Here is a 27,205-nt window from a genome sequence, read left to right as displayed (position 1 = left end):
CATTCATGTATGAACACACCCATGGGCTCTACACTCACGCACACGCATATACTCTCACACACGTACACATTCATGCACGTACACAACTCATGCACATGCACACACACATTTACACATGTTCCATGCACACACTAAAACACATGCTAACTCACACGCCCCATAGGCACCACGTGTTGACATGGTCTTGACTAGACCTTAAACAGGTTGATCCTTCCCATTTGGCCAGCTTTCTCCCCGAACCGGTCGGGTCCTTTGAACCGCAACTGAACCGGTTTAGTTTGCATCATTATTACTTTAATAATTCCAAAATTCACCAAAATCCACAAAAATCATAAAATATCAGCAAAGTCACAAAAAATTTAGAAAATTCCAAAAATATTTTCAAACTTTAATTTCCATGGTTTTCGTCTTAATTTTATTTGTGCTATCTTGAAATTCGGGAAAAATATAGAAAAAATCACAAAAATAAAAAAAATGTTCTCACTTAGAAAAAGATCACAAAAAAGTTATTTAAAAGTCCAAAAATTCATCCCGAATGAGCCCAAAAGCTCCCAAGGTTTTTTATTACTTTAAAAAATCCTAAATTTCAAAAGACCTGCGAGTTATTTTTGCAAAAACCTATCTTCTAGATTTTTCGATCCTGATGATTTCAAGGGGGGGCATGGACTCTTCAGAGTACGATATGCCCCGGTTTTGAGGGGATACCTATATAATATATATATATTTTTGGATTTGTGGAAAGGAGTAACCTTAAAGGCTTATTAAATTTAGTTTAAGGGATAAATTTCGATTAATTAGGTATCGTTCGTAAGAACGGACGTGTAGGGGGTGCTAATACTTTCCCCTCTCGTAACTGAACTCCCGAGCCCGACTCTGGTAGCGCAGACCGATTCTACCTTTAATTGGGTAGTAATCAAGTGTTCTGACCAAACTTCAAAATGTTAGTGGTGACTCCATACACCATGTTTTTACGAAAATAACTTGAAATTAGGAATAACTTCCCAAGAGGGGGGGTGAATTGGCTTTTAAAACTTTCGTTTTAGTTCTTTTAAAAGTTCTTAACTTCTTTTAATATTTAACCAATTCTTTTACTTGTTTATCTATTTTGTCAATCAAACAAAAACTAAGTAAACATTCAATCTTCAACCACAACACTTATTGCTTAACCAAACAAGTAATCAACTTTTCAACCAAACCAATCAATTTGCCATGATGATCAAACCAAACAATCATAAGAATTCTCAGCTTGTGTGTAGCCTTGTTGTTAATATGAATTTGAACCAAGCCTTGTATATATGAATTTGTTCCTTCTATATAATATTCAATGCATCATCCAATCACTCTTTCCAAATATTCAAAATCCAAACAAACTCTCAGTTAATTTATCTTTGGGTGTTTAACCAAGTAATGTACTCTCGTATGGTTTCCGCAAAGAATGATTCAACCAACGTACTCCCTTTGGTTTCCGCAACCCATATCAAAATTAAACCTTTAGTTTGTTTGATTTCCAAATATACGTAGTTTATATGATTTTCAAATTTAAACCATCCACGCAATTTAAATATGCACTGAAAATAAAGAATAGGGAAAGAGAGAGTGAGACGAAGATTTTTACGAGGTTTGGCTTCAACACAGCCTACGTCCTCGCCTTTGGCAAAACCACCAAAGGATTCACTAAACCTGTTCCATTGACGGGTGGAACAAACCTGTACAACACTCCTTCGTTAAGGCTAAAGCCCGCCTTCTCCAAATGATATTCTCTCGTTCGGTCACTCCTTACATAGGCTAGAGCCCGCTTCTCTAAGCAATATCCCCTTGCTTAGCCAACGATCCAAACACCTTGGAACATCAATGAACTACAAAAAACACAAGATAAAATCTACGTACAAGTATACTCTCACAAAGAGCAAGTTAGTACAATTTTAGCACAATATACTTCAATGTAAAATATCAATATGAAATAGAATGAAACTCAAGTGTAGAATTCACCAATATCCTTTTTAGATGAGGATTAGCAGTAGGATTTCAGAAGAGGAACGATTAGCACTTCAAAATATCTCAGCAAAAGAGTTTTTCAATGAGTAAACAAGAGAACTTGTAAGAACAAGAGTACTTTTAGCTTTCTCAAATAGATTTTTCAATTCTTGGTGTGTTTTTGATTTGCAAAATCATGTATTTATAGGCTTTCAAAAGTTTCCTTGTTGCTAAAGTTTCCTTAGATAATTTCCTAAGTTTTTAGAAAGTTTGAAGCACAAGAAACTAATGTTTAAAACATAAATTTTGTAATTTTTCTGCCCGTTAACAGTGTTCAGATGACAGAACTTTCGGGTTTAGTTGTCTAAGGTGGTTCTGTCTAAAAAAAAAAAAATTCAGTAAGAAATCTTTAGATGACTGAACTTAATCTTTGGTCGTCTGACAGCATTTGGAAAAAAAACTCTTTTTGGGGTTTTTCATTCCAAAAATGATTCTAACCTTTTTAAAATAATTTTTAACCTTATAAAAATATTTTTCAAGTATGTTAAAAGGTATCTAGGTCCAAGAAGTTAACCTAAGAGTTTCAAAATATTTCAAACGATATTTTAAACATTAAAGCACTTACATGAGATTTCTAAGACATTAACATTCTAAACGCTCAAGTCTTCATGCTTGCTTTGACCCTTTCTTGGTCTTCAAGTTTTAATATTCATTGAGCTCTCTCACTTTGATTTTCTTTGACTCATTTAACTTTAAACATTCATTGGTTTTCAATAAATCATGCATGACCTCATATTCTTCAAAGTTTAATATATCATCTTTAAATTCATGCTTTGACTCATTTAAGATTCATTTGATCATTGTGAGCACTTTGACCTTACTTTCTCATATGTGAATCCTGAAATAACATTACTCACATAAATATTTAAATTCCATTTGTTTGTTAACATCAAAACAAGATAACAAGATAAGGCCAACATAACTTCTTCAAAATTCACCATATTTTTCTCAATTCACAGCGAGCATCCGTGTCAGTGTTTGGGGGGTTCGGGACGTTGCGACAAATGACACCCAAAATTTGACATCCAACGTCTTGGAAAATCCACATGGATCGATAGTTTGTTGCTTTCATTATTAAGATAAAGATAGCTTGTTCATTATTCATTAGACAAGTACGACATCCTTTTTGGAAGTTGAAGAGATTCCCATTTGTGCAGTATCATTGCAGACGAGTGGACTAACCGGTGATCACTAGGGGCATATTTGGCAATTATATTTTGTCCACGAGAGGATGACGGAGAAGGGGTTAGTTAGGCAGCAGGTTGTTGCAAGTTTCATCTGCGGAGATACCAAAGCGCGCTTAATATACGCGCGCGCTCTCTTTCGTCGCATTGTTTTCCTACTTCATTTGCGTCCCCTTCATTCTGCATTTCGCAGGGAAAATCTCCATCCTCCCAACTTATCCAGAAAAAGGGAAAAGAAAAGAGAAGAGAAGAAGAGAAAATGTTTGCAATTCGGTGCATTAATCGGCCCTACCTGCGAGCATCAGTGTTTCTGCATTCCCCGTATTCTTCAGCTGCAGCTGTACATGCCGAGAGAACCATCCGAGAAGGTCCTAGAAACGACTGGTCCAGAGAAGAGATCAAGTCCGTCTACGACTCTCCACTTCTCGATCTTCTCTTCCATGGGGTAACTACTGTCTGCCCCTGCTCCTGCTTCCATTCTCTAGGTTTCATTTTAGGCGGAAAGTTAAAAAAAAAACAAAAAATAAAATAAAAATAAAATTCAATGTTTGGCTTCCAACAAAAAAATGCGAGGAGAAGAGGGGGAAGAGAACATTGAAGCGAATGCCTAGTTAGCGCTTTGGATGTGCTTACCGCGCTTTTGAAAGTGAATTTTGCCCCTTTTTTAGCCCGTTAAAGCAAGAGACTGCCTCCTAATTGCTCCATTAAGCTCAGCTCAGCCCAGTAGATGTGCAGACAAACTTGAATGCTTTCTCATTGTCTGCTTCGTTTATATCCTAATATGTTGTTCCCTGAATTATTTGTCCAATGCGAGGCTTCGAGATTGTTTGCTTTCCCTGTTGAACTTTCTTTTTGATGATGGAAATGGAACCACAACTGAATGCAAAACTAGTAAATAAATTACACTTGCTAGTGCCTTTGCGCCTATTATTGCAAAATTCATCTTAATGCGTGTCTGTTGTCTTTTTCTTTGCTAATTCTATTTATGCAATGTGCGTTGAATATGACTATGTTCCTTGGAGGTTGTTCATTTTGGTGACATGAAACAGTATAATGGAAGCATCTATGTTCTTGTTGGTGGGGGCAATTGGCCCCACTCAAGTTTTAAAAAATTGTTTAATATATTTAATACTTATAAGTGAGCTTTTGAAAATATTCCAATTGCTCCACTCAAATTTATTATATGGGGCAAAATTGAAAACTTTAAAAGTCTCACACTTTCTTATCATGCGTTGATTAGAAGCTCAACTTATTTATTTATTTGAAAATAATACTATATGTCAAATTGCCACTTTACCTAAAAGCTTAAGTTGTTAGTTTGTGGGCTAATAATACATATCCAGCTTTAGCACTCCCCGCACACTCTCCCACACGTGTAGCCCAATAGCATGTGGAGAGATAAACACACGATAACAGGGAGAATACAATAATTTTTCTAACACCACCCAATAAATGTAGGCAACAACTAAAGCCTGGGACCTCCTAGTAACTAGCTTTGATACCATATTAGATTACCGCTTTGCTTAAAAGTTTAAGATGTGGTTGTGGGCCAACAAGAGATTGAAGAGCACAACAATGCAGTTTTGGGGATGGGAGAGCCAGAACCAGAGGGAGGCGGGAGGGGGGGGGGGAGAGGGTGTCATTGTGGGCCAACAATGTATATCAAGCTTTAACACAATGGAAAACTGATTACAAAATAAAATGCATATGTTTGGATGAAGGATTGGTTATTCACATATAATTAGTGATTTATCATTGTGAGTAAGTTCTTTTTTATTTTATTTTATTTTTTTTCTCCTTTTAAGACAAAATAACATTGTAAATGAGTTGATCATGAAATGATTCTAGAAAATGAAATCTGGTTGAGGAAAATTTTATGATGTATATACTTGTTTTGGAATAATTATAGTAAAAAAAGTTTTTGTCCCCTAAGTGTGATGGATACATTAATATTATGATAGTGTGGTGAAAACAGCTATTATTGCAAATTTAAAATGACAAAAAAATTCTTAAGATAGCAGAGTTGATTGTTTCCATTGGTCAAAGTGGTATGTTGAGGACTGAGATGGACAAAGACATAGCTGCTCGACATACACATCTCATGATGATACACAATATGTTTTTTTGGAGAGGATGGTGATGGGGATCCATTACGTAAATATATAGTCTAACAATTTACTTGTAGCATGACTCCTCAAGCATTATGATTTTTTCTTATGCTAATCTTGTAATGGTCTAGAAAACTCTTAGGGGGTAGTTACCATTCCTCATAATGGAGAGCTACTCACTATTACGGTTTAGCATGTATTGTGTGCACTTGTAGGTTGCCCCATACCTACTCATCATTGTGAACTATCCTTTTCGGTGTATTGTTGCTCGATCATGTTAATGATAGAAGTAGACCCAGACCCATTTATTTTCTGTGTATTGTGGCCCATGATTTCATAAGGAGACGAACTCTCTCTTATCAAAAGCACTTTGATAAATCTTCCAATTGACTTTATGTCTTTGCTTCCCTTATCGACCTTAGTCGCTAGGAGATTGGAGGGAATTCAAAGAAGATTTTTTTAGGGAAGCTTAGGGGAGGAGTTTAAATACCACCTTGTTAGATAGGGAGTGGTCAAACAACCAATTTGTTCAGGAGGTCTGGGGTTGAAACCCCCTTTCGCTTTCAGTAGAGCCTTCCTTGGGAATTGGTTATGGACGTTCATGAAGGAGAATGACCACCTTTGGTGGAATATTATTATTTCTAAATATGGGCTAGAGTACAATGATTGGACAACACAAAATGGAAGAGGTCCCTATGGAGTGGGTGTTTGGAAATTCGTCAGGAAAGGATGGGATGATTTTTTTTTTCATTTTGTCACATTTCAAATGGGGAATTGGGCCAATGTTTACTTTTGGCATGATGTGTGGTGTGAGAACCGTAATCTTGGAGCTGCATTTCCTTCATCTACAACTTGGCTTGTGATGGAAATGCCCTTATAAGTCATCATCTCCAAATCATTGATCAGGGAATTTTTTGAGACATTCCTTTTATGAGGAATGTGGCAAATTGGGAACTTCACACACTCTGAGTTCTACATATTTCTATACAATTTCCGTCACCAAAACATCCCCAACAAGCAGAAATGGGCTTTGGACAAAAATGGCATTTTCTCTATTAAATATTTTTATAATAAGCTCTCACCGTTGGGAACAAATTGCAATAACTCCCCTTGGATTCACATTTGGAGGACAGCATCCCCTTTAAAGGTTGCCTTTTTTGCTTGGGAGTAGATACATGGAAATGTTTTAACTCTCGACAATCTGCAGAAGATAGGGCTTACACTTTACAGTCATGAATCGGCGTTTTCCTTGTATGGCTGATGCAGAATCAGTCAACCACATTTTGCTCTATTGCCCCTAGACAAGGAACATGTGGAATTTGGCTCTTTCCTTGACTGGGCAGCAGTTGGTTAGGAAAATTCAGTTGGAGGGGAGATTTGGGCTTGTAAAGGCATCAGAGCCACAAAGGAGAAGTGAAAGGCTTTGAACCTCATCCCTCTCTCCATCTTTTGGAAGGCTTGGAAAGAAAGAAGTAAGACAGCCTTCAAAGATTCATCTATTTTACATCAGACCTGCAAAGCCGAATGGATTATTGCTATCTCTAGCGGGCTTAGTGGGAACATTGTTAATGATCATTTTAAAATCCTTGATGTTTGCGACGCTTTACAGGGTGGTTGATGTTTTATACCATGGGTTGGCATCTCCTTGATGCCTTAAAACGTTAATTCAATTTTTTTTTTCTAATTAAAAACAATGTTATGTTTGTCTATTGTATGAATGGTTCTTGCTTATGTGTGCTTACTTCTTTTTGCCTATGTTGCTCTATTTGGATGAGTTATTGTTGGCAATAAAAAATGACATTTTGTTAAGGTGAATGTGTTGAGGTTGATGAGTGGCAATGCAATTGTTGTGAAAATACGTCCTAGTTTTATGAAAACTGTTGAAAGTTTCGAAATTTATCCAGTCAACTCTCCTTGATTATAGGAGAAATTTTTGTAATTATGTAAATCTAGTAATCTACTCTCCTTGATTATAGGAGAAATTTCTATAATTATGTAAATAATCTTAGGAAATATTCTAGGATATATTCTTAGGAGATATTCTAGTAGATTTGTTAGCAATTGTCATTCCTTCCTTTTTTCTTTTCTTTCCTTTATTATTCTTTTCTTTTAGATTAACCGTGTAGTCTATATGACATTCAGATTGTACCTTATTTTACAATTATATGAAATACTATTTCAATTCTTCTCCACTTCTAGATGGTATTAGAGCTTGGTTTTCTTTTCATTTCGGTAGTCATAGCCTCTAAAACCTAGGCCTCACTGCCTTAACTCTGTTCAACCTCCATTATGTCTGAAATTTCCGAAACTTCCACCATGGCCAGATCTGAACTTGTGGTCAACACCAAAACTGAAACCAAGGTAGCCCATACCGAACCCCATTCAATCCAAATCACAAATATTCGTCTCTATGAAGCCAACTTTTTGAGATGGTCTCAGTCAGTTCAAATGTATATCCACGAGAGAGGTAAGATTGGGTGCCTTACTGGTGAAACCAAGGCCCCTGATAGAGCAGACCCATCATATGCTATATAGGATGCTGAAATTCCATGATTATGGCTTGGCTTGTGAATGCAACGGATGAAGATATTAGTGGTAAGTACATGTGCTATCCTACTACAAAAGAACTCTGGGATAATGTTAGTTAGATGTATTCTGACCTTGGAAATTATTCCTAGATTTGTAAATTGTAGCAAAAAATTGGCAAGACACAACAAAGGAAAGATAGTGTGACTAAGTAATGCCCTTAAGGGACTGTGGCAGGACTTGGATCTATTCAATGATTATGAATGGAAGAGCCCTGCTGATTGCACCTACAACAAGAAAATGGTGGAAAATGTAAGAATTTTCAAATTTTTGGCTGGACTTAATGATGAGTTAGATGAGGTCAGGGGGAGGATTCTTGGTAGACAGCCTATGCCTCCAATTGGAGAGGTATTTTTTTTGAAGTGAGACGTGAAGATTGTTGTCGGAATGTTATGCTAAAGAAAAAAGGGGCTGATGGAATAGTTGAGAACTCGGCTTTGGTTGCTGCTAATCCTATTGTTTTGGCTGCTGCTAATGCCTCTGTACAATGGTCATATCCCAATCAAAAATCTTGAGTATGGTGTGATTATTGTAAGAAGCAGTATTTTAAAAGGCATTCTTGAGGCGCGCCTTGATGCGTTTTGGGCCTAAAACACCCTAAGGCGTAAGTGGAAATGCATAATTCCAAAAAAGCGTACACCTTAAGGGAGAAGGCATACGCCTCGGTGAGAAAAACCCGCCTTTTACGCCCCATTTGGAAAGGCGTACGTTTTTTGGGAGTACCTGCTTTAGAATATAAAAAAGAAGAAATAAATAAACGCAACCTGATAGGAGTGGCTAAACCCCCTTTCTCTCGACGAATCTTTTTCCCTCCAAACTTCCATATCTCTCTGACGATTCCTCCAGCACCTCCTCTCTCTTCGACAACTCAACAGCTGCTTTCAATGATTCATCCAAGCTTCTCGTCTCTCTCCAACGAGTTGACGTTCCCTTCCAAACTCTAATCTACCTCTGACGACTCCTGACGCATCCTTTCCCTTCGATGAACCCTTCGGAGCTGCCGTATTCTGCAGAAACCCTTATCTGCCTCTCGCCTCTCTCCGCGACACTCTCGTACTCTCTGTTACTGTTAGCTGCGGCTGGCTTTTAAAAATTAGAATGTTGAGACATTTTTAATTTGGCTTTTTCTTATGGCTTATGCTTATTTTTTTTAACATATTGTTGAAATTGTAAGAATACTGTTTCGTATATTAATTTAAAAAACTGTACAATATGCCCTACTATATAACATGTAACCAGAAGCTAAGTTAAGGAAATAAAATCCTAGAATAAATGCATATACAAGAATCACGGAAATCCCTATTGACCAGCACCCCTTCTGTACATGCCTAAAATAAGACAGTCAAGAATCATTCCTTAATTATAGAGATCACGCATGACTCCTAAATTGTAGGGATTTCTGCACTCCCCCTCAAGTTGGATCATAGATGTTGATCATATCCAACTTGCCAATGAAATCCTCAAAGTGTTGCCGAGGTAGTCCCTTGGTGAATGTGTCTGCAATCTGCTCCTTAGTAGGGACATTTGTCATGCAAATAGTTCCTTCTTCCACCTTTTCTTTAATGAAGTGTCTGTCAACTTCCACATGTTTGGTTCTATCATGTTGGACAGGGTTGAGAGAGATACTGATAGCTGCCTTATTATCACAGTACACCTTGATTGGTAACTCTAACTCGGCATGTAGTTCTTCCAATAGCCTTCGCAGCCATAATCCTTCACATATTCCTTGAGCAACAACTCTGAATTCTATCTCTGCACTGCTCCTTGCTAGAACATTTTGTTTCTTGCTTCTCGAAGTGACTAGATTTCCCTATACTAAGATGCAGTATCCAGTCGTGGATCTTCTATCCTTTGTAGAGCTAGCCCAATCAGCATCAGTGAATATTGCCACTTCCTTTTTGTTCACTTCACTTGAACAATAAGCCTTTCCCTGGAGATCCCTTTAAATATCTTAGGATCCTGAAGCCTGCTTCCTGGTGTGCTTCTCTTGGAGATTGCATATGCTGACTTGCTACACTTACTGCAAAAGCTATGTTTGGTCTTGTATGTGATAGGTAGATTATTTTGCCGACTAATCTTTGATATTTCACCTTATCTACTGGCTTCCCAACATCTTCTGTTCTTTTTCCAGCTTCAACAGGTGTGTCGCTTGGTTTGCAACCTAGCATGCCTATTTCGGTCAGGAGATCAAGGGTGTATTTTCGTTGTGAAACACTAATTCCCTTCTTTGATCTAGCTACCTCCATCCCTAGAAAGTATCGAATTTGCCCGAAATCCTTCACTTCGAATTCTGTGGCTAAAACTTTCTTCAATCTTCCCATTTCCTTAATGTCATATCTGGTGAGGATAATGTCGTCTGCATACACAATCAGAATAGTCTTCTTCCCATTTTTTTGTTTGAAAAACATAGTATGGTCAGACTGTCCTTGACAATATCCCTCCCCTTTTATCACCTTTGTAAATCTATCAAACCCTGCCCTGGGAGATTGTTTGAGTCCATATAAGGATTTTCTCAGTTTTCAGACTTTGTTTTCCTCGCCCCTTTTACTAAATCCAGGGGGTAATGTCATGTACACTTCTTCTTCCAGCTCACCATTTAGGAATGCATTTTTGATGTTAGTTGTTGAAATGGCCAGTCTAGATTGGCTGCCAGGAGTAGGAGCACTTGGATAGTGTTCAACTTTGCCATGGGTGCGAAGGTTTCTGTGTAATCGATGCCATAGGTATGAGTAAATTCTTTTGCAACCAACCGGGCCTTGTATATTTCAACTGTCCCATCTGCTCGGTATTTTACAGTGAATACCCATTTGCAGCCTACTGGTCTCTTTCCTTGTCGAAAATTAATAACCTCCCATGTTCCATTCTTTTCCAATGCCCTTATCTTCTCCATTACAACCTCTCTCCATTCTGGAATTTCAAGTGCCTCCTCAATGTTCTTTGGAATTTTGACCCTGTTAAGATTAGAAGTAAAGGCACGGTATCCTGTGGACAAGGTATTATAGGACACAAATTTTTCAATTGGATGAAGGGTACATGAACGAGGATGTATTTTGAGAGCAATGGGTAGATCAATATCATTAGATTTATTAGGAGTAGGTTCTATTACTTGTTTTGAGTTGTTGGGAGGCTCTTGGTTGGGCTCTTGGTTGCTTGGAGCTGCCACCAGTTCTGACTCTTTTGTTGCTTCGGGTATGAGTTTTTCATTACCACTTGGCTTCGGCCTTCGTGAGTAGACTAGTGTCTTCCTTGTTATTTTGTTGTTCTATCTCTCCCCCTGAGTTTAAGTTTCCTTTCGTGACTGGCAAGGAAGTGCAGGAGGATGGTAGATTGGTGAGAGGAAAGTCTAGGAAAAACATGTCACCATTGGAATTATACTGAGTCTGAGATTCGCTCACATTCTCCCCCTGAATAGAAGATTTGGGATAGAATGGAGTCGTCTTGAAAAAGGTGACATCAAGGCTGATAAAGAGATGACGAGAAATAGGGTCATAGCACTCGCAACCTTTTTGGGATGGAGAATACCCAAGGAAGACACACTTGGTGGCTTGAGGATCTAGCTTGGTGCGCTGGTGAGCATGGACATGCTCAAAGGCAGTGCAGCCAAATAAACGAAGAGGGTGATTGGAGTCCATCCGAGAGGTAGGGAAAAGTTCAAGAAGAGTGTCAAGGGGTGTAGCATAGGACAGAACACGACTGAGCATTCTATTGATAAGGTAAGTGGCTGTTAGAAGAGCATCACCCCAAAACATTGTAGGCATGTGGGTAGTGAGCATTAAGGCTCGTGCTACCTCAAGAATGTGTCTATTTTTGCGTTCAGCAACCCCATTTTGTTGAGGGGTGTCGACGCATGAGCTTTGATGAATTATCCCTTTTTCTTGAAGGAAGAGACCCAAGGTGTGGTTGAGATATTCCGTGCCATTGTCAGTACGCAAGATTTGAATCTTGGTGTGAAATTGTGTTTGGACCATGGCATAAAAGTTAATAAACACCGAATGTTCTTCTGACTTATCTTTTAACAAGTAGACCCAACAAGTACGAGTGTGATCATTAATGAATGTCACAAACCATTTTGTGTGAACGCAATTAGAAATTCGAGAAGGTCCCCATACATCACTATGAATGATTGTGAAAGGTTTTGTGGGTTTGTATTTGGATTTTAGGAATGAAGTTCTTCGGTGTTTTGCGAGTTCACACACTTCACATTGAACATCATGTGGCATTCTATTCGAACATAACGAAGGAAATAAATGACACCTGTACTGAAAATTTGGATGACCCAACCTAGAATGCCATAACATTAGGTCACTATTCTTAGGGATACAGAATTACAAATAACACTTTCACTCATTTTGGCTTCCTCGAAGTAGTAGATTCCCTCATACTCCTTAGCATTGCCAATCGTCATCCTTGATGATAGGTCCTGAAAAACGCCATGGATGAAATAAATTTAGCAGAGGAATTGGAGTGTTTAGTGAGTTGGCTGACAGACAAAATATTACAAGATAATTCTGGAACATGAAGAATAGACTCTAAAGTAATTGAGTCAGAAATCTGAATACTCCCTTTGCCGACAAAAAGAGCAAGAGATTTGTCACCAATTTTGACTCTTAGATTACCAGCACATGGGGTATATGATAAGAAAAGGTGGTAAGAGTTTGTCACATGATCAGAGGCTCTAGAATCTATAATCCAGGGTGTATGGTTACGAAAGGTGTATAGGGCTTGTGAGAAATTACCTCTGTGTTCCAAATTACCAGATGGAGTATTTTTTGGTGACTGACCCGAGGCTTGGAGAGCAGATAGCATCTCCATGATTTTTTGTAGTTGGTCATGGTTGGAGGTGCTGTTGCTGCCACTGTCATAATCGTTGCTCGCCACTTGTTGCCTCTTGGGGTGAGTCTCAGAACAAGCTTGATAGCCTTTGGTTTTGGTGCTGTACAGTGGTTTCCAATCAGCTGGCTTGCCATGAATCTCTCAACAATTATCCTTGGAATGGCCAAGCTTTCGGCAATGTTCACACCAGAGGCGGCCCTTTGGTTGCTTGGTATTTGGCCCATTGTAGGTCCCACGGGATACAAATGTTGAGCCCTCTGGTATCATGGCTGTAGCTTCCTTCGACATGACTTTGCACCTTGCCTCTTCACGCCTCACTTCAGCAAACACTTCTTGAGTGGATGGTAGTCTGCAGCTGAGAATCCTTCCTCGTACATCATCTGAATCTCGATTAACGCCTGCAAGGAACTCAAAAACTCTCTCCTTTTCCAATCTCTTCTTGAACAGCACATTGTTCTCAGCACAGCGCCATTCTTCTTCGCTGCTTAAATCCAGTTCTTGCCATAGTGCCAACATCTCCATGTAATAGTCTGTCACCTCTTCGTTAGAGTAGGTTTCTCGGACTACATACCACACCTTTTTTGCTGTGGGCAGGAACATATATGTTTTCCCGATAATTGGCTTCATGGAGTTGATAAGCCATGAGGTAATCAAGGAATTCTCCGATCTCCATTGCTGGAGTGCCACAACATTCGTTGAATCAAGTTTCTTTGAGTCGCTGGTAAGATACCAGAGCTTTCCTCTGCCGTCAACTGCGAGTTTCGCAGATTGGGCCCATTCTCAGAAATTCTTCCCGTTGATTTTTTCTGCCGATAGTTGGACAGAAGAGCCATCTAGTCCATTCGAACTGATGATGGCATTGGTTCGACTCGTTTGGGTCTCTGAGATTGTCGACTCTCGACTGTTGATGGAGTCGTCCCCCATAGTTAGCTTGGTTTAGGAAAACAGTAGCTCTGATACCATGTTGAAACTATAAGATAGCTGTTTCGTATATTAATTTAAAAAATTGTACAATATGCTCTACTATATAACATGTAACCAACAACTAAGTTAAGGAAATAAAATCTTAGAATAAAGGAATATACAAGAATCATGGAAATCCCTATTGACCAGCACCCCTTCTGAAAGACAGTCAGTGATCTTTCCTTAATTATAGTGATCACGCATGACTCCTAAACTGTAGGGATTTCTACACATATGTTGTTTGTGTTTGTTAACTAAAACTTAAAATTGGCCTATATGATATTTAAAAATTATGTTTTTATATTTTTCTCCATTATTCTAAAATTGTTCACATTTTTTTTATATATAAATTGATTTTATTTGTCAATTATTTTAAAAAATACAATCCCAAAATGCTTACGCCTCAATGCCTTAAGGCTTATGCCGGTAAAACGCCTCGTCTTATGCCTTCGCATTTTAAAACATTGGTAATAAGCCGCACCATACCCGAGAAACCTATTGGAAACTACATGGAAAACCAGCAAATTGGAAGAGCAACAAACTTGGACCTGGAAACAACCAAGTGATTCCTAGAGCAAATGAAGCCTAGACCAATGTTCTAAGTTCAGAGTAGATGGATCAACTTCTTCAACTGCTGAATACCAATATGATATTTGGTACTTCTATTGGTTCCTTGGTCTAAACAGGTAATATGTCAAGTGCCTATTCCAACTGATGCGAATCCCGCCAAAATAACGAGATCTGACAACGAAAAGGAACCCAAGATCGTTCTACGTTCAGAATTGAATGATAGACCTCGACCCGTTGTTTACGACAAACAAGAACCTTGGTATATATGACCTCAACCCGTTGTTTATTGTGAAACAAGAACCTCAGTATAAGGAAGACGCCACAAACGGTGGTGGAAAAAACCGTTTGATAAGTCGTTGGTGAACGCCATGGGAAATCCCGATAAGTTCATATAGTTTTTCAAAGAACTGCAGAAAAAATACTCTCACAATTTATTGAATAATGATCTGCCTCTTTTCATTGCTTAGATGCCTATTTAAAAGGCTAGCCATTACAAGGAAAATTCCTAAAATAGTTAACCTAATTAGGGCTAAAATCTGGTAAAGAAACAACTTTTACTTGCCTAAATGAAAAAAAGACAATTAGCCCTTTAATTGGCTGATCACATGCCTAAAATAGAAAAGGAAAGTGGGGAGCTTTAAATGGCTGTGTTATCAGCCATACACGCCCATAAAATTCAAAACAAATAAAAGAAAAATAAATGACATGCAAGCCTTACAATCAGACCCAAAAAGGAGTATTCTTAAACATGCCAATTTAAGCTTAGCCTTGGCCAGATTCTTCTAGAACTTGAATCATGTTGATGAATCTTTGTTACTCACGTGGGTAATGCTCAATGGGCCTCCACGAATTTGCTTGAGTCCATGCCTCTTGAATCAGTCCGTTGAGTACAACTTTAAATTTCCTTGCTCGTGCTCTTGTAACTGGGACTTGAACTAGTTCCTTTGAAGTTGTGCTATGATTTGCCTTATTCCCCTCCTCTTGAAAAGTATTTGCCCTCAAATCATCACCTACATCAAAAGGACTCAGATCAGTAACATTAAAAGTAGCACTTACATTGTACTCACTAGGTTAATCTAGCTTGTAAGCGTTATCATTGATGCGCTCTAGGACTTGGAAAGGTCCATCTCCTCTTGGAAGCAATTTGGAACGTCTTTATGCCGGAAATCTCTCTTTTCTCATATGCAGCCAAACCCAATCTCCGGGTTCAAAAAGCAGTGTGATGCCCCTTGTTGGCTTGTTTTGCATACTGCTCCGTTTTTTGCTCAATGTTGAGTCGTGCTTTCTCATGAATCTGCTTGACAAAGTCAGCTTTCTTTTTGCCATCTAAATTAACATGCTCAGTCAAAGGTAAAGGAGATAAATCCATTGGAGTTGGATTAAATCCGTACACAATTTCAAATGGTGAAAATTTAGTAGTAGAATGAACATATATGTTATAAGCAAACTCAACATGTGGTAAACATTCTTCCCATGTTTTGATCTTCTTTTTAATGATTACCCTCAATATAGTAGACAAGGTCCTATTTACTACTTCAGTTTGACCATCAGTTTGTGGATGACAAGCAGTACAAAACAATAGCTTAGTACCTAGCTTACACCATAAAGTCTTCCAAAAATAGCTCAAGAACTTAGCATCTTTATCCGAAACAATTGTTCTAGGCATGCCATGTAATCTCACAATCTCTCTAAAGAACAAATCAGCAACATGCGAGGCATCATCCGTTTTGTACATGGAATAAAGTGTGCCATCTTAGAAAATATCCACAACCACAAAAATGGAATCTCTCCCAAGTTTAGTCCTAGGCAAGCCTAACACAAAGTCCATTGAGATGTCAATCCAAGGCTTACTAGGAATTGGTAAAGGAGTATACAAACCGTTGGACCTCAGATTTAGCTTGCCTACATGTGACACATCTGCCACAAATTCTCTCAACATCTCTTTTCATGTGAAGCCAATAGAAGTGTTCCTACAAAACAGCTATAGTCTTTGCAACTCCAAAATGTCCCATTAATCCCCCACCATGAGATTCCTGCACTAACAACTCCCTTAAGGAACAATTAGGTACGCATAATTTATTCTCTCGAAACAGGAATCCATCAAGCCTAAAGAACTTACCACAAGTGGTTTTCTCACAAACCCAGTATTCCTTACAAAATTCATGGTCATCAGCGTGTAAATTTTTAATGTGCTCAAAACCAAGCAATTTTACATAAAGTGTGGAGAGTAATGCATACCTGCGAGAAAGTGCATCGGCGACCGCATTCTCTTTACCTTGCTTGTATCGGATGACGTATGGAAACGTCTCAATGAACTCCACCCAATGCGCATGCCTTTTGTTTAGCTTGTGTTGGCCCTTCAAGTGTTTCAAGGACTCATGATTGGTGTGAATCATAAATTCCTTAGGTCATAGGTAGTGTTGCCACGTCTCTAAAGCTCGAACCATTGCATACAACTCCTTATCATTAGTTGGGTAGTTTAAGGCTGACCTGCTTAGCTTCTCGCTGAAGTAAGCAATTGGTCGTCCTTCCTGCATAAGAACGGCGCCTATGCCAATACCTGAAGCATCACATTCAATCTCAAACGTTTTCGAAAAGTTAGGTAAAGACAATAAGGGGGCGTTGGTCAGTTTCTTTTTGATTAATTGGAACACCTTCTCTTTTCTTCTCCCCATCTATATCCAACGTTCTTCTTGATCACTTCAGTAAGTGGTGCGGCTATGCTACTAAAGTCCTTCACAAACTGCCGGTAAAAACTGGCAAGTCCATGAAAACTACGAACATTACCTACACTTGTGGGACTCGGCCACTCTTGGATTGCACGTACCTTCTCTTCATCAACCTGTATACCTTGTGCACTAATAACAAATCCCGGAAATACAAGCTTATCGGTGTAAAAAGTACGTTTCTTCAGATTAGCAAACAACTTTTCTTTCCTAAGCACATCTAAAATAGATTTCAAATGTACTACATGATCGTCCACGTTTTTTCTATAAATGAGTATATCATCAAAATAGACAACAACAATTCTGCCTATAAATGCACACATAACATGATTCATAAGTCTTATAAAGGTGCTTGGAGCATTAGTCAATCCAAAAGGTATGACTAACCATTCATACAAACCATACTTTGTTTTAAAGGCAGTTTTCCATTCATCTCCTTCTTTTATTCTAATCTGATGATAACCACTCTTTAAATCAATCTTAGAAAATACACAAGAACCATGCAGCTCGTCTAACATATCATCTAAGCGAGGAATGGGATGACGATACTTTACCGTTATGTTGTTGATGGCCCGTCAATCAACGCACATTCTCCACGTCCCATCCTTCTTAGGTACAAGTAAAACAGGAACGGCGCATGGACATGGCTCTCCCTCACGTGCCCTTTCTCCAACAACTCATTTACCTGCCGTTGAAACTCCTTTGTCTCCTCGGGATTGCTCCTATAGGCTGGTCGGTTTGGAATTGTCACATCGGACAAAAAATCAATTTGATGTTCAATCCCTCGGATTGGAGGTAACCCATGTGGTGTTTCCTCGGGAAAGACATCCTCCGACTCCTGCAAAAGAGAAACAACAAAACTAGGCAAAGCTAGGTCAAGTTCGTTAGTGTTTAGACATGCCTCTTTGTACAAAAGTACAATCATCGGCTGATTTGAAAACATTGCTCTCTTAATTTCAGTCACTTTTGCATAGCAATTCTGTTGTTTTCTCTTAGATTTTCTCTTAATGGCCGAATTTTGATTTTCTTTTTCTCTCTTATTTTTCTCGGCCTCTCTCTGATTTTCACTCTTTTTCTTTTGTTCACTCTCTTTCTTTTGATCACTCTCTTTCTGCAATCTCACTTGATCCTTATATACTTGCTGCGGTGTCAATGGTACAAGAGTGATTGATCGTTGATTAAGTACAAAGGAGTATTTGTTCGTAAAGCCATCATGCATCACATGCCTATCAAACTGCCATGGACGCCCTAGCAATACGTGTCCCGCTTGCATCGGTACTACATCACACAACACTTCATCTTTGTATTTACCGATTCAAAATGCAACTAACACTTGCTTGCTCACCCTTATCTCACCACTATCATTTAACCATTGCAACTTGTACGATCTAGGGTGCTTTATCACGGGTAGTCCCACTTTTTCCACCATAATTGTGCTTGCAACATTAGTACAACTACCACGGTCAATAATCACACTACATACCTTGTCTTTGACGTAGCACCTAGTGTGAAAGATGTTCTCCCGCTGCACTTCATCAACTCCCTTTGCTTGCAAGCTCAATGTTCTCCTCGCCACCAATGTTAATGCATCAAGGGCTAAATAGTCCTCCTTGGAAACGTCCTCCAATGGTGGCATGTCGTCAGTGTCGAAATCTTCATTGTTAGTCACAATTTCACCATTGTCTTGCAACACCATGACCTGCTTGTTTGGACATTGACTTGCTATGTGTCCCTTGCCTTGACATTTAAAACATTTAATGTCACGATTCCTAGAGATAGAAGTGTTAGTTTTACCTTGAAGAACGTGGCAGGTGTTCGTGGACTTGGGCTCGGATTTGGACGTTTGTGACTTGTTCATCTGCTTGGTATAACTCGGTTTCCAAGAAGTAGAACTGGAGTTATGGGCTGCACGTGACCCAGCCCCCTTTTTGAGTTGTTGCTCCACTTTGATGGCCATGTGCACCATATCTTCCAACTCCACATAATGCTGCATCTCTACCTTATCTTGGATTTCCCGGTTTAATCCAAATAAAAAACCTAACCATTGTCGCATCTCGATCCTCCTCTACATTCGCCCGAATCATAGCAATCTCCATCTCCTTGTGGTAATCCTCTACGCTCCGGCTTCCTTGTCTAAGACCTTGTAGCTTTTTATACAACTCTCAATAGTGGTAACTTGGAACGAAATGCTTTCTCATCACTGTTTTCATCTCCTCCCATGTCTCTATTGATTGTTCTCTATTCCGCCTCCTATTTATAACAAGCTGATCCCACCAAGTAATAGCATAGTCAGAAAATTCAATCACAGCTAATTTTATCTTCTTTGTTTGGGAATAGTTGTGGCAGTCAAATATGAAATCCATCTTCTTCTCCCACTCAAGGTATGCTTCAGGGTCGGATCTACCCTGAAATGACGAAATCTTCATCTTAATACTACCCAAGTTGTTATCTTCCTGATTCCTATCTTCTTTAAACTGCCCTTCATGTCTCCTATTACTAACAACAGAATCCTGATCATCTTCTTCATCAAAACCAGCCCCGTAAGGCTCTTCATCTTCAACCCTCACTTCCCTCAGTTGAACTCTTTCCCTTCTACGCACATTAGGGCCATTTTGTGGCTGCTTCTCACATGTATTCTCCATCTGATCTATCTGTTCGTGAACCTGCTTGATGTAAATCATAGCACAACTTCAAAAGAACTAGTTCAAGCCCCAATTGGGCTGGTTACGAGAGCACGAGCAAGGAAATTTTAAGCTGTACTCAATGGACTGATTCAAGCGGCATGGACTCAAGCAAATTCGTGGAGGGCCATTGAGCATAACCCACGTGAGCAACAAAGATTCATCAACATGATTTAAGTTCTAGAAGAATCTGGCCAAGGCTAAGCTCAAATTAGCATGTTTAAGAATACTTCTTTTTGGGTTTGATTGTAAGGCTTGCATGCCATTTATTTTCCTTTTATTTGTTTTGACTTTTATGGGCTTGTATGACTAATAACACAGCCATTTAAAGCTCCCCACTTTCCTTTTCTAGTTTAGGCATGTGATCAGCCAATTAAAGGGTTGATTGTCTTTTTTTCTTTTAGGCAAGTAAGAGTTATTTCTTTACTAGATTTTAGCCGTAATTAGGATAGCTATTTTAGGAATTTTCCTTGTAATGGCCAGCCTATAAATAGGCGTCTAAGCAATGAAAAGAGGTAGATCATTATTCAGTAAATTGTGAGAGTATTTTCTCTGCGGTTCTTTGAAGAACTATTCGAACTTATCGGGATTTCCCGTGGCGTTCACCAACGACTTATCAAACGGTTTTCCACCACCTCTTGTGGTTTCTTCCTTATACCAAGGTTTTTCTTTTGCAATAAACAACGGGTTGAGGTCATATATACCAAGGTTCTTGTTTGTCGTAAACAACGGGTTGAGTCTATTATTCAATTTTGAACATAGAACAATCTTGGGTTTCTTTTTCATTGTCGGATCTCGTTAATTTGGCGGGATTCGCATCACTGCTCCAGTTCCAACTTCATCACATGCCTCATCTCACTCATCATGGCCTCCATAAACACTTTCGGATTAGCCAGTTACGTAGCATCTTCGGCAATGCTCTTAGCACTGTTGTGAGACATGATTGCTGCAGAGCAAAGTTAGAAAGAAAAAAAAGACCTCACAATTCTCTCCCTTGTGTGTTTACACTCAAGAATGTGAATCACTCTACACGTGTTTCACTAAAAAAAAATACGTGGCTTTTAACCCTCTAATGTTTTCACCACTCTTGCCTTTTTCCACTTGATAATTCTCTTCTAGTTCTTTTGAAACTAAACAATACTTCAAAATTTCCAGCAACAGTTCACCAAGAACTCATCAAGTAATTTCAGAGTTTAAAAGCAAGAATACAAGGAACACGACTGATTAGATTTTCAAAAGCACAAAATAGCAAAACTTCCACGAAAAAAAAAAATTTCATTTTGGGGTGAGGTGATTTTCAGGCTTATTGAAACCCAAAATGAATGAAAACAAACAAATTTTTTTCCCTCTTTTTTTTTTGTGGTTTTTTTATGATCAGCAACAGGCTTTTGATAATAACAGAATAAGATTTTGAAATAAACCAGAACAAACAAAATACGAGCGGAAGGGAGTAAAGGAAATTCGGCAAAACTAGGGTATGTGAACCGAATTTGGAAGCTATAAGAACACAGAATAAAGAAACAAAAGAAAGGTTTCTAAGAGATAGGCACACCTAAACTAGAACTTGTGCTCTGATACCAAATGATGCGAATCCCGCCAAAATAATGATATTTGACAACGAAAAGGAACCCAAGATCATTCTACGTTCAGAATTGAATGATAGACCTCGACCTGTTGTTTACGATAAAAAAGAACCTTGGTATATATGACCTCAACCTGTTGTTTATTGCGAAACAAGAACCTTGGTATAAGGAAGATGCCACAAACGGTGGTGGAAAAAACCGTTTGATAAGTCGTTGGTGAACGTCATGGGAAATCCCGATAAGTTCGTATAGTTCTTCAAAGAACCGCAGAGAAAATATTCTCACAATTTACTGAATAATGATCTGCCTCTTTCATTGCTTAAACGCCTATTTAAAAGGCTGGCCATTACAAAGAAAATTCCTAAAATAGTTAACTTAATTAGGGCTAAAAATCTGGTAAAGAAATAACTCTTACTTGCCTAAAAGAAAAAAAGACAATCAGCCCTTTAATTGGCTGATCACATGCCTAAAATAGAAAAGGAAAGTGGGGAGCTTTAAATGGTTGTGTTATCAGCCAAACACGCCCATAAAAGTCAAAACAAGTAAAAGGAAAATAAATGGCATGCAAGCCTTACAATCAGACCCAAAAAGGAGTATTCTTAAACATGTCTATTTAAGCTTAGCCTTGGCCAGATTCTTCTAGAACTTGAATCATGTTGATGAATCTTTGTTACTCACGTGGGTAATGCTCAATGGGCCTCCACGAATTTGCTTGAGTCCATGCCTCTTGAATTAGTCCATTGAGTACACCTTTAAACTTCCTTGCTTGTGCTCTCGTAACCGGCCCAAGTGTGACTTGAACTAGTTCCTTTGAAGTTGTGCTATGATTTGAGTCACCAACTTTTTAGCCTTTGCATGATCGATTATTGATTCAAGTGCATTCGATCATATGACTAGTATATCTCAATTGTTTCAATCTTATTGTCCTTGTTCGGTTAATAAAAAGGTTAGGATTGCAGGTGGGAGTCTTTCATCCATTGCAGGAGCAAGTTCAATTAGAATTTCCAGGAAAATAGAATTAAAATCTGTCCTTCGTGTTCCTAAACTTACTTGCAATCTTCTGTCTGTTAGTAGATTATCCCGTGATTCTAACTGTCGTATCATATTCTTTGATTCTCACTGTGAATTTCCGGACTAGAACTCGGGGGGTGATGATTGGCAGTGCTAGGATGATCGATGACCTTTATTATTTTGATGATACCCTATTCAACAATAAACAAGCTCAGGGCTTGAGTGGTAGTACTAGTTCAATCCCTGTGCATGATCAAATAATGCTTTGGCATCTTAGATTAGGGCATCCTAGTTTTTCTTATTTAAAATATTTGTTTCCTAATCTGTTTAAAAATTTGAATTGTACTTCTCTTCATTGTGACGTGTGTCATTTATCAAAACATAATCGAGTCCCTTATATTTCAAAAGGCTACTGTGCATCAAAACCTTTTTATTTGACTCATAGTGATGTTTGGGGTCCCTCTAAGGTTACTACCTTATCCGGAAAAAAAATGATTTGTGACTTTTATAGATGATCATACTCTGTTTTGTTGGGTATATTTGATGAAGGGAAAATTTGAAGTTGAAATATTATTTAAGAATTTTTATAGTATGATCGAAAATCAATTTCACACAAAAATAAGCATACTTCACACGGATAATGGTACAAAATATTTTAACCAAGTTTTGGGAAATATTTTGAAAGAAAGAGGGATTCAACATCAATCCACTTGTTGTGACACCCCACAACAAAATGACATCGCTGATGGAAAAAATTGTCATTTACTTGAGGTTGCATGGGCTATAATGTTTTCAATGCACATTCCAAAATATTTGTGGGGGGATGCAATTCTAACTGCTTGTTACCTTATTAATAGAATGCCCACCTGTGTGTTGCAGTATATCACTCCTTTGGCATGCCTAAAAAAATCCTTTCCTGATAATAGAATAATTTCTGATTTGCCTCTAAAAGTATTTGGATGCACTGTTTTTGTTCATATTCTAGCTCACCTTAGATCTAAACTTGATCTTAGGGCTGAAAAATGTGTGTTTCTTGGATATGCTCCCAATAAGAGAGGGTATAAATGTTTGAATCCAAAAAAAAAAAAAAAATTCACATCAATATGGATGTCTTTTTTGTTGAAAATCAGTCTTACTTTGACCAAACTTATCTTCAAACGAGAAAGAGAGTAGTGAAGATCAGTTTTGGCAAACTTCTACACCAATGCGTAATGTATTCCTTGACATTGACATCCCTTTACAAAACATTCAAGGAACTGAAATTTTAAATAGCGAAAAAAATGGAAATCCCAATTTGCCTGTACAAAGCATAAGGGAATCACAAACATGGGAAGAATTGCTACAGAATACTCCCTCTTTTGAGCTTCGTGTTTATACTGGAGGCAGGTATCATTCTAATACTAAGGATCATCCCACAATTTCAGAGCATAATCAATCATCACCTCCAAAAACTGGTCATTTGGAAATCCCAGGTAATCCTTTTACTACACTTCCAGTTGATCAATCTACTGACCTTGATGTACCTATAGCCATCAGGAAAGGAGCTAGAACTTGTACCACATACCCATTGCCAAATATTTATCATACCATAGTGATGTAGGACGGGTAAGGGTGGCCTAGTCCTACGGTTCAACCCTCATAAGTACATACATTCAAAACACTTTAAATTAAGAATTTGATTACTCAAACATAAACACCATAAATCATGGTATATTTTACATGTTCAAGGATTTTGAAAAGGTGTATGATGCTGTTAAGAAATAAGTCCCAAGAGTTCTTTCACAAAGGAATCAAGTTATATGCAATAAAGATGTTATTCAAAATTTCAAGAATTTAAGTTCTATTGTTTGCAAGCAATATTCTCACAATTGATTAGTTAAACTAGCAAGTATCAATATTGCGATCTATGGATTCAAAGGGCTTATTAAATATGGAATTTCAGATTTCCATCAAAGGCTTACAATATAAAATAAGGGTTCAAATAAATGTTGAGGTTACCAAGAGAGTTGTTTGGATGATATTGACGCTTTTCAACACAAGTAGTCCACACCTTAGGTTCTTCGTACAAGCTTTGAAATACCAATGAACGCAGCAATGCAATGGAGTGATGGTGGCTGTGTGGGGATATGAAGGTGCTGGTCGTGTGGGTGTATTTGGGTGGAGGTCGTGTGGGGTAAGAGGGAGGTGATAGAGATGGAGTCGCTGGATAGATAGTGGTCTCTCACCACCTGATCTCCGGAGAGAACGCGTAGCCTTACACTGCACAATCAAAATGATTGGACAAAGCTAAGAAACTTTAGCAAAGGAATTTCCTTTGAATATTTCAATATTCAAACTTAGCTTTTGTTTGTACAATGAAGGGATATATATAGCTAGCATGGGGGGACAAAGCATTAACAAGCTTTGCTAGGACAAAGACGTTAAACAACTAACAATTCCCACACAAGCATGGAAGAGACAAATAATAAAGACACCAACTTACTAGACACATTAATTACTCTTACAAGTTACTAAAAAAATAAATGCTCCAACTTTCTAGACATAATAAATACTAACACAACTTACGACACACACAACTTACTAAGACATGCACATGCATGCAGGCAAGTTGTCTTGCATGATTACAAATTAAATATAAGGCAAAAAGGAGGCCCAATCCGTGTGGGGCCCATTGGAGCCGTGTGGGGCCCACAAGACTGTGTGGAGCCCACATGGGTCTTATTGCTTTAATACTTCACTTGGATCTTCTCGTACTAAAAGTCTTTGTATGATTTTCCATTAATCCCATGGGTTCTTGCAAAATCAGTTATGAACTAAAGTGGACATCTGGAGGCACGTGTCACCATGTCGGTGAAGGAAAAGGTAAGGCCTGCTGATTTCCATCATCTCTCTCGGGCCCAAAAGAATTCTTCTTCAAAGAATGAAAAGCGAAGTTCTGGGAGTACAATTCCGGGTTAAGACGAAAGTGGTCTTCTTTCAAAATCCAGCTACCCTCAGAAAGTGGTTTACCTCTCCACTTAACCAAGAACTTTTGGTATGAACTTGCTTGTGTGAACATTGTCTTGTAATCCAAGATTTCTTCAATTTCATCACGGTTCTTGGGTATGGGTAAAGGTGGGGGCAAAGGCAATTTAGGGGTTTCAAGTTTATGAGGAGTGGAGAACGGGATGGGATCACCTGCAATGTTAGAACTAGAGGGCTCCACAAAAGAAGATGCGTCAAGAAATGGGGTTAAATCCTCAACATTAAAAACATTGCTTATGCCAAAATCAACCGGAATATCAAGCATGTAAGCATTAGAACTTATTTTCTTTAAAGTTTTGAAAGGACCCATCTTCTTAGCATGCAACTTTCTCCGTTCCTATAGGAATCCGTTTGGGACGAATACGGATCATAACCTTATCACCCTTTGAAAATTCTTATAACCTGCGATGAATATTAGCACTAGATTTATAATGTGGAGGTAATGGGACAAGATCTATCGGCTTCCTAGGTTAATAACCAGTGACAACTTGAAATGGGCCGAGGCCTGTGGTTCTATTTATTGAGCTATTGAATGCAAATTTAGCCATTGGAAGACACAAATCCCATGACCCTATGTTCTTACCTATTAGGCATCTTAATAGGTTTCCTAAACTCCTATTAACAACCTCGGTTTGGCCATCAATTTAGGGATGATAAGCACTAGAAAACTGAAGTTTAGTACCTAACATTGCCCACAAAGTTTTTCAGAAGTAACTGACAAACTTTACATCCTGATCAGAAATAGTGGTCTTGGGAAGACCATGCAATCTCACAATTTCTCTGAAAAAGATGGATGCAATTTTTGAGGCATCATGTGTTTTGTTACATGGAATAAAATGGGACATTTTGGAAAATCTATCAACGACAACAAACACAGAATCATTCTTCCTAGCAGTCTTAGGGAGTCCTAAAACGAAATCCATGCTGATATCTTGCCAAGGGGTATGGGTTACTGGTAAAGGAGTGTATAGACAAGTGTTCTATTTTCTACCCTTTGTAGATTGACATGTTCCACAATAAGATACAACTCTAGCAACATCCCTTTTCAGACTAGGCCAAAAGAACCTATCCTCTACCATAGCAATGGTTTTATCCTTACTAAAGTGACCTACAGCACCACCTGCGTGCAATTCCCATATTAATTGGTCACATAGAGATGAAAAGGGGATACACAACCTAGTTCCTTTGAATAGGAATCCTCCATGGATCACAAAGTCTGGATGGGATCCGAGTAGTCCTTGTAACAGATCAGAAAAGATGTCACAAAATCTGGACATTGAGAATATTCTTTCTTGACTTATTACTCTCACTTCCAAAGTTTGTAAAGTGGCCACTAGGCTTAAAGCATTAGTAGCTTTATTTTCAACACTGGCGCGGTGTTTGAGCACAAAAGTGTACTGTTGAATATACTAAATTCACTTTACATGCCTATGATTTAGTTTCTTTTGAGTGCAATACAAACTCTTGTGGGAGTAAGTAATGTCTCCATTGCCTTAAGGATTGGATCACAACATAGAATTCCTTATCATAGGTAGAGTAACGCTGCTTAGCATCATTCAACTTTTCGCTGAAGAAGGCAACATGATGACCCTCTTGACTCAGCACTCCTCCTATGCCAACACCGGAAGCATCACAAGCTACTTCAAACAGTTTTTGAAAATCAGGGAGGTGTAGCACAGGGGATTTCGTCATCCGGTCCTTAATGTTTAAGAAGACTTTGGTTGCAGCTTTGGGCCACACAAATTCTCCTTTCTTAAGACAATTTGTAATGGGTGCCATGATAGTACTGAAATTCCCAATAAAACTTTCTGCTTCACAAATATTTTTGGGAGTAGGAGAATTTTGGATAGCCTTGACCTTCTCAAGGTCGACAGAAACTCTCCGCTCTCAGATACAACATAT

The 27,205-nt window shown here is 38.5% G+C and overlaps 1 protein-coding gene across 1 annotated transcript in view; it reads left to right on the top strand.

Moving 5' to 3' along the window:
* Window positions 1–3,182: 3,182 nt before the first annotated feature.
* The window catches only part of LOC131150569 (biotin synthase, mitochondrial), a 92,480-nt gene continuing 68,457 nt past the window's right edge, over window positions 3,183–27,205 (top strand). The window contains exon 1 of the mRNA XM_058101377.1: window positions 3,183–3,663. Coding sequence (XP_057957360.1) covers window positions 3,478–3,663 — 186 coding nt within the window. The 5' untranslated portion in view covers window positions 3,183–3,477. The remainder of the gene's footprint in view (window positions 3,664–27,205) is intronic.

The sequence above is a fragment of the Malania oleifera genome, chromosome 3 (genome assembly GCF_029873635.1).
Source record: "Malania oleifera isolate guangnan ecotype guangnan chromosome 3, ASM2987363v1, whole genome shotgun sequence".
NCBI classification, from domain to species: domain Eukaryota; kingdom Viridiplantae; phylum Streptophyta; class Magnoliopsida; order Santalales; family Ximeniaceae; genus Malania; species Malania oleifera.
The sequence above is the reverse complement of the archived record's forward strand: the minus strand, read 5'-3'. Positions and strand labels throughout refer to the sequence as shown.